Raw genomic sequence first — 14,215 nt, 5'->3', positions numbered from 1 at the left:
TAACAACAATACTATATGAGGATCAATTCTGATGGAAGTGGCTCTCTTTGGCAATGAGAGGATCCAATTAAGTTCCAATTGATCAATGATGAGCAAAACCAGCTGCACCCAGAGAAAGAACAGTGGGAAATGCATGTGGACTGCTTGCATTTTTGTTTTTCTTCCCAAGTGATTTTTACCTTCTGAATCCAATTCTTCCTGTGTAACAAGAGAACTGTATAAATATGTACACATATATTGTATTTAAGATATACTTTAACATGTTTAACATGTATAAGACTGCCTGCCATCTAGGGGAGATGGTAGATGGAAGGAAGGGAAATGTTGGAATAGAAGTGAGTGCAAGAGACAATGTTGTAAAAAATTACCCATGTATATGTTCTTTAAAAAAATATATATAGGAAAAAAAAATATTAAAGAGGTCATCTAGGTGGCACAGTAGATAGAGCACCAGCCCTGAATTCAGAAGGACCTCAGTTCAAATTTGGATCAGACACTTAATACTTGCTAGCTGTGTGACCCTGGGCAAGTCACTTAACTCTAATTGCCTCAGCCAAAAATATAAAATATATATATAATAAAGAAGAGAGGGAAATACAGAAATTAGATGATGTCATTATAAATGATATCAATAGTGATATTTTGAAAAATTAAATAAATGGGGACAGGATCTGGGCCTGTGATTTCATTAGGATAGCCAGCTCCTGATGAAAAATGTCCTCTATCAATATAAATCCTCCCCTTCTGGTCAGAGAGCTTCCTAAGCATTGAGAGATTCAAAAGTCTTGCTTCTGGGCACAGGATGAAGGAAGACACCTTGAAAACAAAGTCTAAGTCACTCTAAATGGCTCTGGTCCATCTGAAAGCCAGGCTCCCATTTTCACCAAGATTCAAACACATTGATTGGTTCCTAAAGAGGGGGTACCTTTATTCTGAGCAAAATGGACTAAGGATGTATTTTTTTTTATCATTCTTCTATTCAAAGAAAATACAATTTGTATCTCTATAAACTAATCTAAGAACTTGGAGCTGTATTTATTTGAAAAAAAAAACTTCTCTTGAGATGATCTTTTTTCTTTATGAATATAGAGATAGATATAGATAGATATTAAAGAGAGACTGTCAGAGGTTTTCTCTGTGATAATGGAAAGCTTCCCCAAATAAGAAGGAGACCACCCTCCAAGTATCCAAATCCCTTAATTGCCACAAAAAAAGTACTAAATCTGAAGTCAGGAGTTTAACAAAGGGATTAAGGAAAGAGGAAAAATCAGTCCAATTAAACCAAACACTAGCACGTCTAGAAAAACTCACCCCCGCCCCTCAGACTTCAGAAAGAAAAGGATGAGTCCAAAGCAAGTGAATCATCAGGAAAAATCGGAAGAAGCCGATTACATTTACCTTAGAAGGAAGTGGGTGGATGGCACTTGAGTCAAAATCCCTTAAAAAATCCAACTCTCTGTTTCAGCAAAGAAAAGCAAGAGTGTGAGAAGAGAGCGGGCAGGAGGGCGGGTGGTGGGGTTAGGAAGAAGGGACTTTCTACCTTCCACACCTTCCCTACGATTGCTATGAGGATCAAAGGAGAAAATGTCTACTAAGCCCTTAGCACAGAGTCTGGCACACAGTAGGCACTGAGCACACTGTGGGACACATAGTAGGCAAGGAGCACACTGGGGACACACAGTAGGCAAGGAGCACACTGTGGGACACACAGTAGGCACTGAGCACACTGTAGGACACATAGTAGGCAAGGAGCACACTGTGGGACACACAGTAGGCACCGAGCACAGTGTCTGGCACACAGTAGGCACTGAGCACACTGTGGGAAACAGTAGGCACTGAGCACACTATGGGATACATAGTAGGCACTGAACACTGTGGGGCATATAGGAGTCATCTGATTAATCCACAAGTCCTTTAACAATGAAAAAAATTGTAAACGTCCTGGAAGGCAGGTTTCTGCTAGGAGGTTTTTGTTCATCCCTCCATCTGAAAGCCATAAATAGATGGTCAGAGAGCTGTAGCAGGGTGACTTTTTAAAATAAAAGACAGAGGTCTGAACCCCCTCATACATTCAGAACAGGGGACACCATAGAAAGGCCTGCGGCAGAGGAGGATATAGTCCTCCAGCTGCAAAGGTTATATGGTATTAGGGCCGTCTGAACTCTGTGATTCCGGCATGTGGCAGCATGCGGCATCATGGGTAGGAGCCCCGCTCATCTCTGTAAAACAGCCATGTGTCCCTGACCGGGCTTTTCCAGCATACTCTCAGAAGGTGCTCAACCACCCAGGCTTCCTTCCTCCAGCCCGAGCTGAGAAGTGGCACTGTGCATTCTGGGACAGGAAGCCCAAAGCCTGAATAAGCAAAGTCCTTGCAACCCATCGAATGGGAACCATGAGAAGCCAGGCAAGCTCACTGTTTTCTCCATACAAACTGACATGTCGGGAATTAATTGCAAATTCCTGATGCGCAAGGGAGACTTTTTAAAAAGCTTACTTCAAGGTGACTGTCCTCTGTCAGAAACCTAGAGGGGATTCCCAGTGGAACTGATTGAGACAAACTTTATTTTTTGTTTGTTTGTTTTCAAGTTTTATCTGCCTTCAATTTGGGGTCATGTCTAAGAAATCCCAATATAGGAGAATTCTAGCTGTGCTATCAAATGTGCAAAGATATATCTCTCTCCCTTTCTCCCTACCCCTTTTCTCTCCCCACCCTATCTCTCTCTGTATCTCTTTCCTTCTCTGTCTGTGTCTGTGTGTGTGCTTCCCTCTCAATCTCTTTGTCTCTGTCTCTGTGTATCTTTCTGTCTCTGTTTCTGTGTGTTTTTCTGTCTCTGCCTCAGTCCCTCCCTCTCTCTTTGTCTTTCCCTTTCTCTTTCTGTCTCTCCATCTCTGTGTGTTTCAATCTGGCTCTGTCTGTCTGTCTCTCATTCTGTCTGTCTGTCTTTCTGTCTCTCACTCTCTCTGTGACTCTCTCTTTCTTTCTGCCTCTCTCTGTTCTGTCTCTGTCTCTTTCTTTCTGCCTCTCTCTGTTCAGTCCCTGTTTGTGTTTCTCTCTCTCTCTCCCTTTCTGTCTCTGTGTGTGTCTCTCTCTTCTTTCTCTCTTATTCTAAGAAAATTTGGATTTAAAAATCTTCCATTTTTATCTTTTACACTTATAAGTCTCCATTATGTGCATGCTACTAAGCTAAGCTGGGCACAGTGGATAGAGCTCAGGGTCTGGAGTCAGGAAGAACTGAGTTCAAATGAAGTCATAGACACTTCTTAGGTGTGTGACCCTGGACAAGTCACTTAACTGCCTTAGTTTACTCATCTGTGAAATGAGCTGAAAAAGGAAATACTTAAATCACTCCATATTTCTGCCAAGAAAATGCTCCCCCCAAAAAAGGTCATAAAGAGTTGAACACAACTGAAATGACTACACAACAATAATTGGACTAAGCACTGGATATACAAAAACAAAATGAAACTATCCCTGCCCTCAAGAGGCTTACGTCCTATGGGGAGAGAAAATACACATGCATAAACACACATGTATGTCTGCATACATGTATCTATACATGGGTAGAAAAGTGTGTGTTTACCTGTATTTAAGTGCATATGCATGAATACATAGTAATTTCAAGGAGGAGGCACACATAGTTAAGGGAACAGGAATATTTTTGTATGGAAATTAGCAGCTGAACAGCTGGCTGAAGGAACCTGGAGGAAAGAAGAAGGGTGGGGGTGGAAGGGTGAAGCTAGGAGCTGTCTGGAAACCAGAGAGGGGTGCTAAGATCAAATATGAGTCTAGATTTCTTCTCTCTCACCAATAAAATGAATAACCAGGAAAGATCAGCATAAACTAAATTAATGTGTTTCACGTAGATTTGCCAGATGTCAATTAAAAATAAATAATAATCTGAGTTTTGAAGTTGGAGCCTCCATTCTCTTGTCATCCTCCCTAGCCAGGCCTTCTACGTGGCCAAGGCAATATATGTCACAGAGTCTAGGTGCCATCTTGTTTCTATACAGCATTATATTTCCTTAGAAAAACTGGCTCTCCTTTGCCAATCAATGATCCAGATGGTAAGGCGAACATAATAATTACTATTCTTTCTTAGTAGAGGGGGTAAAAAATAGTTTTATTGAAAGATCTCAAAGACAGACTGATATTACAACATTGTGAGATGTCTCATTTGAATCCATGCTCTAGAAAAGACAGGAGGTAGAAGGGGAAAGGCAAGAAAAGGGAAAGGGATCTTTCAATCCTGATCAAAAATAAAAATGAAACAGATCCCGATTTTCTACCAGTCTGAAAAAGTTATTTTCACAAGCCTTATCTCTGTTGACCTTCATACTTTTCCCAAGTGTGTATAAGAAATGACTAATTCACAATAACAAACAAATGATTTTGAAAGTGAAAAATATTTGGTTCTTCTAATCATTTCCACATCAAAAATCATGATTGATATGAATAAGGTCCTAGGGGTTTTGGTAAACAGACTCAGTTTGGGATGTTTTATGTGAATGCCACAGGGTCCTCTGTGCCAAGGAAAGAATTGTGTGTTTAGTAAATCAGCCAAGCTCACTCCACATCACAACAATCACAAAAATGAGACTTGCCCAGTCTAAGCTCATTACTAAGATTGTTGATGGACTTCATCTGTGTTCGGCTCTTTTGAGAGAAAACACTCACATGTTCTCCCACTGGGAGAATGACGATATCTAGATGACCCAGAACAAACTATGCGATCCTCCATCCAAGATGGAGGCATCTTTTTTTTCTCTCCACCATCCAGATGCTGGCACAGAAGGCAAGCGCTCCTTAGGGCATCTCTCTGGTAGTCCTAATTCATTGTTTTCCATACTTGTCTCTGAATTCCTTGAGAAAAAGTTTTAACTACTTAGAGACCTCTAAAAGTATTGGACATCACCTTAAATACACAAGATTGGTGTGATTTAGGCAGCAGAGGGCAACCCTTTCATCTGATCAAAGACATAGGAGAGATTATTAGCCAAAATCAGCTGTTATCATTCTTATCAAGAGTGACACAAAATCAACTTGTTCTACTTCCTCTATGTGTTTCCTCTCATCATTCCATATTTCAAAACAGTGATGTATTTATAAGTCAAGTGGATTCCCCTTCAAGGGTGTAGCCTGCAATCCAGCCAAGCTTTCTCCTCCTGTGTGATACTTTTGCAAGTCAGTTCTCATAAATTCTCTCTCATTCTTCTTCCCGATCTTTTAAGGATGTGTTAGGAAAGCTAGAGGCTCTCCATCCTCAATGGCCCACCTCCCTCTCTAATCATTAATACCTTTCACATGATTTCATGAAGTAGTAAGTGACTAATAAGATGCTGCAGCTTTTTCTTTAGTCTGACCTGCCATATACTTCTGGTCACCTCTGGGTTACCTATAATTGTGACTCTTCAAAGGGTCAAAATTTGGGTGTTCCACGTTTCACTACAATAAAGAATCATTAAAAATTAATAGAAGCAGGCCTGCCATCTAGGGGAGGGGGTGGAGGGAGGGAAGGGAAAAGTTGGAACAGAAGTGAGTGCAAGGGACAATGTTGAAAAATTACCCATGTCAATAAAAAATTATAATTTAAAAAAGATAATAGAAGTAGAAAAGCTGGATCTGCTGTCAGGAGCAAGTTGGAAGTACTTCATGATTGTCTTCCAGCCCAAATTCTTCCTCCTTGTCAAATCCAGACTAAACTCATCATCTAACTGAACAATGAATCAAACATCATTTACTGAGCACCTTCTAGGGCCCAGCACAATAAATAAAAAGAGCAAAACAAAGAAACTCAAAACTACAATGATGAGGATTCTTAGAAGGCCACCTAAAATAATTTTCCCATTTAAAGATGGGGAAATTGAGACCAAAGAGACAGAGTGAGTGACTTCTAATCACATGGCTCAAATAGAAATGATTGCTCACTAATCCGTGCACATGGATTCCCATAAGCCGCATATCAACTTAATTTAAAAATACAAAGTTATCTATGTTTTATGGGGGTTTTATTTATCTTGTTGAAATTATATTTTAATCTGTTTCATGCCAAGTGCCTCTGATAAAGATGACAGACTTGATTTTCTATCCAGATCCTCAGATGCCAAGTTTCATTCATGTTTGGCTCTATCAGAAATCAATGAGTCCAAATGACTAATATAACAATGTCCAAATGGTTTCCAAATGTTATCTGTTGATATTTGCCTTTTTGTATAATTAAATTTTAGAGTTTCTTTCACATTTTTCATCTTTTGAAGTTCTTTCTTAGTAATGACATGGATACTCATGACTAATCTCCTCCAAAACCCCCAAGCCTCAGTGAGTCCACAGACGTGGATATCCCTTAACCAAAGTCATTCAGCAGTGACTTTACAGTCAGTCTTGGAGAGTTGTCAAGATAAATATAGTCACCCTGTAGAAAACCTGATCATGAGTCTCTTTGCCTTCACAGAGATGGTCCTTCCATGAGAAACCTAGAGTCCATCATTAGGAAACTCTCTCTACCAGTACATGTTGGAATCTCCTTTCCAACTTGGCAGCTTAGAAATCTCTCTCTCTCTCTCTCTCTCTCTCTCTCTCTCTCTCTCTCTCTCTCTCTCTAATGGCTCCTGCATAGTGAATTTCCAATGACATATGGTGGACCTTTAATAAATGCTCGCTGATAGGTTAAATCTAAGTAAATAATATCTTCTTGAGTTGGAAGGATGGCTAAGTTTGAGGCTGAGTAAACAAAAAAGGTAAAACGTTGGGGGAGAAAGAGCTTTGAGGAAAGCTTGAAAGTCTCAAAGCCTGTTTCGATACTATATACTCACATTAATGCAACACAGGCTCCTTCATAATATCTATCCAACCTTTTACTTCATGTCATCTCCACTTAGGGTATCTCCTTCATCCTCTCTCCCCAACACCAGAAAACTGGACCCAACTCCAGCATGAGGGTAAACCACAAGCCAGGTTTAGCCTGATCTTATCCAAATCTAGGCTTCTATATCATCCCTTGGCTATCTCCACATTAGGCTGCCATGTACTTTTGTATGTCCCTAGCTATGTTCATGTTTTCTGTCCCATTAAAATGTGAGTTCCTTCTAGCTAGGGATATTTTTGGCCTTTTCTTTGTATCTCCATGGTTTAGTTTGGTGTCTGGTATGCAACAGGTACTAAATAAATGACTGTTGACTGATTGAAATGGTGGAACAGAAGAACAGATATACACAATAGCTAGTAAGTGACTCAATTAAGTTTGGTCAGGATGCAGCTGAAAGGAGAAGGAAGAACACTGAAGGGAAGGATATGCCAAAATATAGAATGGTTGTCTTCCTCGTTGATGGTAAAATTACCACATTTTCCATTCCAACATTACAATTCAATATGCACTATATGAAAAAGTGCTAAGGACATTAAAGAAAACAAAGGAAAACAGATAGACTAGTCCAAGAATATCTGCAGTTGTTTGCCAGAGTGAACAAAATTGAATCACACTGGTATTGATGGATGGAACCACAGGAAAGGTACCAGCTCTGGATGCCATGGCTAATCTCTATGTGAGAATAGGCAGATCATTTTCCTTTCCAGGACCCACCTCTAAAAAAGGGTGTGTGTGGATTAGATGGCCTTTAAAGTCCCTTCTACCACTGGAATTATGATCAGGCATCTGGAAAATATCAAGTGCTTGTGGAATTGGGGGGAGGGGGGAGTTTTGGATGCTACTATTAGGGCAGAGAAAAGTGCCATCAATAAAATCACTAACTGCTTCTCCCTAATCCTTCTTTTCCATTTCTGCAAAATCTTCATAAGAACAACCTGGGTCCAAACTACAGTTATCTTTGAAGAAGTCACAGGAGAAGGGAAAAGACACATGTTCAACAAAGTTTTGGATTAGCAAATGATTAAAAAGTAGAAAGAATACAAGATGCCATTGGGCAAACAACCTGAATGCAGAACCATGAAATAATGGCTGTGGACGATGGCATTAATATCAATAAACAAGAAATATAGAAAGAGATCTTTCTATATTAGCAAAAAAGCCAAGGGAGGGGGAAGAACCAGAAAAACCAGTATATGACAAGTATGACTCCACAGGAAGAAGAAGAAATGAACTGAAACATTCCAAGAATCTTTGGTGGAAAGAAAGGAAGAGAATGAAAAAATATGATATTTTGAGCATGGAAATTCACTTATTTAAAAAATACTTGCAAAGCAATCTTAATTGGTTGTATTGCTTTTTAATATTAAGTTAAGAATAAATCATTTGAATATAAATCAATTTCATATAAAGCAAAATATAATTAAATCATTTCATACTTTCTCAACTATTTAGCACCCACTACCAGCTTTTGTACCACCTGCTACCATTACCATGGAAACAGGGAGCAGAAGGGGGCTCCCCAGGGTGAAGGGCTATTTGGCATTTTCCTTATTTTATGGGATACTACAGCCAAGACCATCATCCTCCTCAGAGAAAAGTCATGACGAAGCGACCAATTTCAGTGATTCTTCCAGCTCGTGTTCTACACATCTATAATTGTTCTCAGATTTGCCTCAGTGGTAAGAGTATCATACTCAAGAAATATTTGGTGTACAATACCCCTTTAAAACTCATTCAGACTTAACATGAACATGTAAGGTCCCCAGGGGAAAAGGGGCTGCTGATTTTCCTAGGAGGAGTCAGTTCACCCTGGGGAATTAAACAAGTCAGTTTTAATCCTCCTCCTAGATTCAAAGATTGTCTTTTTCTCTTCTTTAAGACACAATGAACACCCACACAAACTCCCTGCTGCTTTCTAAAGACTTGCCTTTTATCTACTGTCATCTCCTTTTTTTAAAATTGCACATGGTCTTGAACACACAGAAGCAAAGTGGGATAATCATATTAACAGACAACCTAAAATTTTATTATCTTCTGTGAGTAAAAAGAAACTAAAAAAATTGAAAAGGGCTAAAAAGAAAAAGGAAAGGAAAAGGAAAAAAAAATGCTTCAGCCTAGTTAGAAAACATGAAGTCTATTTCAATTACCCATGTTCAAAAAAGAACGACCACTCTCATTTTGAAGAGGTCCTTAAAATAGTTTATGACCAACAACAGCTACGATTCATCAGCCACAAACACCTGCCATTCTCCAAATTGTTTACCCCAAATCTCTTTTATCCAAAGGCCAGTGGGATACTTCACTTGCCTGACTCCCCATTGCCTTTAGGAAACCATCAAGCTTCCTGAAGAACAAATAATGATACAAACGCACTGGGAGCAAAGCCATCCTCTGCTTGGACAAACAGGGCAGGTTCTCCAGATGCTTTACTGGAGACAGCTTTCCCCAGTACAAAGAGCCTACAATAGTAACTCCCTCTGACTCCAACAAACTCATTGGCTCCTTCTGGAGGCACGGAGGTGCTTTGTTCCTGGGCCTATTTTCCATCCTTTTGTTGCTTAAATACCAAGCATCGATTAATGGTGGAACAATACCAAAAGAAGGAAGAAGGGATTCAGAGGTAGTGTGGGAAGGGAACAACTCAAGCTCAATTATCAGTACATTTAACATTACGTGTAGGAGAGGTCAATCTGTCAACATTCCTAAACTGGCTTGGAAGAATATATGCTCTCCTATTCATATGTGCATATTTTGAGTATTTATTCATTTTGTGTTTTTTTTTCCTGTCCTAATCAAAACAATGACATTTTTTGGCCTCTAGACAAGAGACTTTCCTGAAAGTAAAACATGAGCAGACAAGTCAAGTTACGGCCAAAAATGTTTAAATGTCATTTCAATCTCATATTCTTTAAGAATCCTAACCATTAATCTTCCAAAGATAGAGGAGAGAAGCCACATACCTGTGGAAAGTGGATGAGAACACCATAGAAGAAAACATTTTGCTTTTTTACTTCCTTTGCAAAATCCTTCATTTCCATCACTTCTTTCATTTTTTCACTCAATGACACATTTTGGGAATCCAGAAAATACACCTGTCAAATAATATAAGACAAAATAGTCAGGGAACCAAATCATAAAAGGCAGAGTTTTCAAGTTTCACATCTCAAAAATTGAAAAATTAAAAGTTGTTCAAGCCACAGGGGAAAAGTGGGATATTGCAAATCATTTTCATGAGTGTGTATTAACGTCTGCCAGATGATTCGGGCCATTCAAGTGTTACCACATGGCCGATGGTTCTGCTTGAAAATCAAGAGGAACAAGGAGGTGTGATGCTGATTGCCTAAGCTCCAAACCAGTCCAGCCAAAGATATCTTAGGGGTTTGTGATCTGTCTTCTTTCCAGGAGACAGTTTGATATTAAGGGATCTACAGGGTGGGCCACCATCAGAAGAAACGATCAGACGACCAGAGGTTCTGTTCTGACTCAGGCCATCCTTCTGGTGTCTCTTCATGACCGGCCCACTTGCCTTTCTGGTCAAAGGAAGCCTACATCATCTTTTATGGCACTCTTCTCACGCTAGGCACAAATACTAATGGGCTGCGGCCTATTTATGATCATCTGCAACTTTCCAACTTTAACAAATACTTTACTGATGTTTATTTCTCACTGACTCTTCCTCCACTTCCAAGGGAACTCTTTGTGACACAGAACAAACTAACAAACACATTGACCACTTAAGGCAAGAGTATCTCCTGTTCCAGCTGCAGTCCACCATCCCTCTACCAAGAAGAGAAATGCAAACTTAAGTACCAGTCTTCCCTCAAGTAGCAGCACAAAACTACTTTGTATTTATTTTGTCTTTACTATGTATACACTTATGGTGTCTCCCTGGAATAGTGTAACTTCCCTTTTGTTTCTATATTCCCAGGATTAGTACACAGTAAGCATTTAATAAATGCTTGAGAATTCATTGATTAAAGTCAATACTGGTTTTCAGTACACTTCTCTTCAGTCCAATCCCCCCTCAATGGGGATTTTCCTGGCAGAGATACTGGAGTAGTATGTCATTTCCTTCTCCAGCTCACTTTACAGATGAGAAAACTGGGCTAAATGATTTGCTCAGAATCATATAACTAATAAGTGTCTGAGGTCAGATTTGAACTCATCCATCAAAGAATTGGATGAAGCATTAAAAATAATCAATAAAACTTTTAAAATATTAAAATAAATGAACGAGAGCTAGAGTGGGAAAATTCCACTGTTACAGTGTAACAGATATGTGTAACACATCTACCAGCCAGTAAGCATTTAGTAAGTACCTACTACTTGCCAGACACTGCACTAAATCTTGTGCAAAAGATGGGCTCTCCAAAGACAAGCAAAAACAGTCTCTGGCTTCCAGAGACTCAAACCTAAGGTACTGGGAGGGGAGGCACTAGTAGTTGGAAGCAGAAATGGGGATAGATACTGAACTTGACGCACTCTGAGAAGTGTCGGGACTGCCAGGACAGCACCCAGGGTCCCACCATCTTGACAGGTCAGAGGCAGGATCCAAAGGTACTTCTGTCTCTGACATCATCAAGCTAAGGGATCAGGGCCACAGTCCTATGTTACCAATGTAAAGCACCTTCAGAGAAACTTGTTTTCATATCCTTCCTAGCATGACAAGCATACGAGAGTTTTTAAAATACTAATCAAATTCGTAAGTGGTTAATTCCAAGTTTTGTTTTTCTAGGCTCTTGTATTTTGCCAGAACACAGTTTGCTTTTCAGTTGCTCTAAGTATGTCACACATTCTCTCAGTCTCAGTTTCTTCATTTCTAAAATAAAAGGTTTGGGTAAAAGCCCCTTAAAACCCTTAGACCCCACTGCCACCACACCCTTCAGCTCCAGCATTATCAAAGCCTCCTCAGTGAGTATCTCCCCATGTTCAGAACTGAAGAAGTTCTTTGGAGAAGGAAAAAGAAAAAGGAAAGTTAATTTTTAAAAAAGATAAGGGCCCTGAGATAATATTCAATCAGAATTTGATGGAAATGCTTCAACCCCAGTTTTATTATTTTCATTTTTAACAGATGTTCTCCCTGATACCTGGGAAGGCATTTTGTTGCTAATATATGAGCTTCTAAAACCCACCCAGTACTCACATGTTGCATGAGCTGACGGGGAAAATGAAGATGAAGCAATAAAGTCAATCAATAAACATTTACTAAGTGGCTCCTATGGGCTACTGGGGTTTTAGCTTTTTATGGTGGAGAATACAAAAAGATACAAAAGACAGTGCCTACCCTCAAGGAGCTCACACTCTAAAAGGAGGTACTACAAGCAAACAAATAAAGTACAAGGTATTACAAGCAAACATACATATAATCAAGCTATACATAGAATAGGCTACTATTGCTCAGTAATTTTTCAGTCCAACTCTCTTTGACCCCAGTAGGGATTTTCCTGGCAGAGGTACTGGAGTTGTCTCCCATTTCCTTCTCCAGCTCACTTTACCAATGAGAAAACTTAGGTAGACAGGGCTAAATGATTTGCCCAGAATCCCATAATTAATAAGTGTCTGAGGTCAGATTTGAATTCAGGAAGATAAGCCTTCCTGACTTCAGGCCCTATATTCTATCCATTTTGCCACCTAGCTGTCCACAGGATAAATAGGAAATTAATAAAAGAGTAGATATTACAATTAAGAGGGATTGGGAAAGGATTTTAGAAAGTCATCCAAAATCTCTCAATCAGCTTTCAGCATGTAGGAGACATTCAATGAAGAGGCTCTGAAGTCCTGGAGCTGGGGTACAAAGGGGGAAGTTCAAAGGGCCTTGAGGGCTTTTCTCAGTATTAGAAACACAATTCTTCTAACGCAGGAGTGGGAAAGGTTCTTATGAAAAAGAGAAAAGGAAAATTAGCAGAGAAATTGGAATCTCAATATTTCTCTCTCTCTCTGTCTCTCTCTATGTGTCTATCTGCCTGTCTGTCTCTCTCTGTCTCTTCTCTCTCTCTTCTCTTTTCTCTCTCTCTGTCTCTCTCTATGTCTGTCTATCTGCCTGTCTGTCTCTCTCTGTCTCTTCTCTCTCTCTTCTCTTTTTTTTCTCTCTCTCTCTATGTCTGTCTGTCTGTCTGTGTCTCTCTCTCTCTCTCTCTCTCTCTCTCTCTCTCTCTCTCTCTCTCTCTCTCTCTCTCCTTCTCACCAGTTGTGTCTCCCTGCAGATACCCCAGATGGCCTTGAATTCACTGTAACTCAAGCACTCTCCTGTTGGGGATCTGTAGGAGCAGTTATTGTAACCTCAAAGCTGGGGCTCCTCTTGGGTCATACATGGTACTGGTATGCTTGCCTGTTCCCTGCCTCTTACCTTCATCAAGGACGATTACAATACTAGTCATTCAAAGAGTCCTAAGATAGAAATAAGCATTAAGAGAAAGGAAAAAGTTTCATTTTCTTTTACTAAACATCAATGCTTAACGAGTCTCTGTAATGCTGGTGGGGCAGGGCAAACTGGTTAAACTCTTAACATATGGTTTGCTTCTTAGCAGTGTGGGTGGGCAGATCCGAGCACAAAAGGGCCTGAAAAGGCCCCTTTCTTTGCCCACGCTATCCCCCCATGGGTCATCTCTGCTCACTGCCACAGATGCTTTGGATTTGCTTAGCGACCATTTAATAAATTATTGGTCCCATGTGTATTTCCCTTAATTATTTACATTTTCCAAAAGTGTTTGTCACATGTCCCTGTAGACAGGTACATTAATTAAAGAGGCAAAAATTAATTATCAGAAACAAATGCTTTAATCAATCAGGAACGTCCCTTACTTCCTGCATTCAACACTTGTACTCCATTTATTCCCTGTCCATCCTCATAAAAAATCCCAATGTCTTATATCATAAAGAGAAAAAAACCAGGGTTGACATGGCCGAGGACAAAGTCTACGACAGAGCTTAAGCATTTACCTAAGTGATGTACTACTCCCTACCCACCAACGGGGAAGGATTGAAAAAAAAATACAATGCTCTGGAAACTCTCCAAGGCTGAGTTGAGAGGAAGGGAATTGTAGAAAGAGATCCAAGAAATCCAAACCCAGTGGTTTGTCTAAACAAGTTTCTGAATCTGCCTGAAAAGATGAATGACAAGGACACAGAGAGTATTCATCTCTTAGGCTGGTCTCTTCCTGTCTACAGGGAATAGAGAGAAACACTTTGCAGCCACTCCTTCCATTTGCCCCCTAACCTGAGGGAATTCCATCCTGAGACCTGCTCCAAAGAATCTGGATGGGGTCAGATGGACAAACACACACTGGTCACACCCTTTCCCAATGATCCAGATCTGATTTCTCCTTCTCTAGACATTATTCTTTTTTCCCCAC

At 39.9% G+C, this 14,215-nt stretch overlaps 1 protein-coding gene across 1 annotated transcript in view; it reads right to left on the bottom strand.

The window, feature by feature from the left end:
* The window catches only part of CRPPA (CDP-L-ribitol pyrophosphorylase A), a 229,007-nt gene that overhangs the window by 105,863 nt on the left and 108,929 nt on the right, over window positions 1–14,215 (bottom strand). Inside the window, exon 9 of the mRNA XM_031940697.1 lies at window positions 9,824–9,955. Within this exon, the coding sequence (XP_031796557.1) occupies window positions 9,824–9,955 (132 nt within the window). The remainder of the gene's footprint in view (window positions 1–9,823; window positions 9,956–14,215) is intronic.

The sequence above is a fragment of the Sarcophilus harrisii genome, chromosome 5 (genome assembly GCF_902635505.1).
Source record: "Sarcophilus harrisii chromosome 5, mSarHar1.11, whole genome shotgun sequence".
Lineage (NCBI taxonomy): Eukaryota > Metazoa > Chordata > Mammalia > Dasyuromorphia > Dasyuridae > Sarcophilus > Sarcophilus harrisii.
Note: the sequence above shows the minus strand (reverse complement) of the source record. Positions and strands in the feature narration are given on the sequence as shown.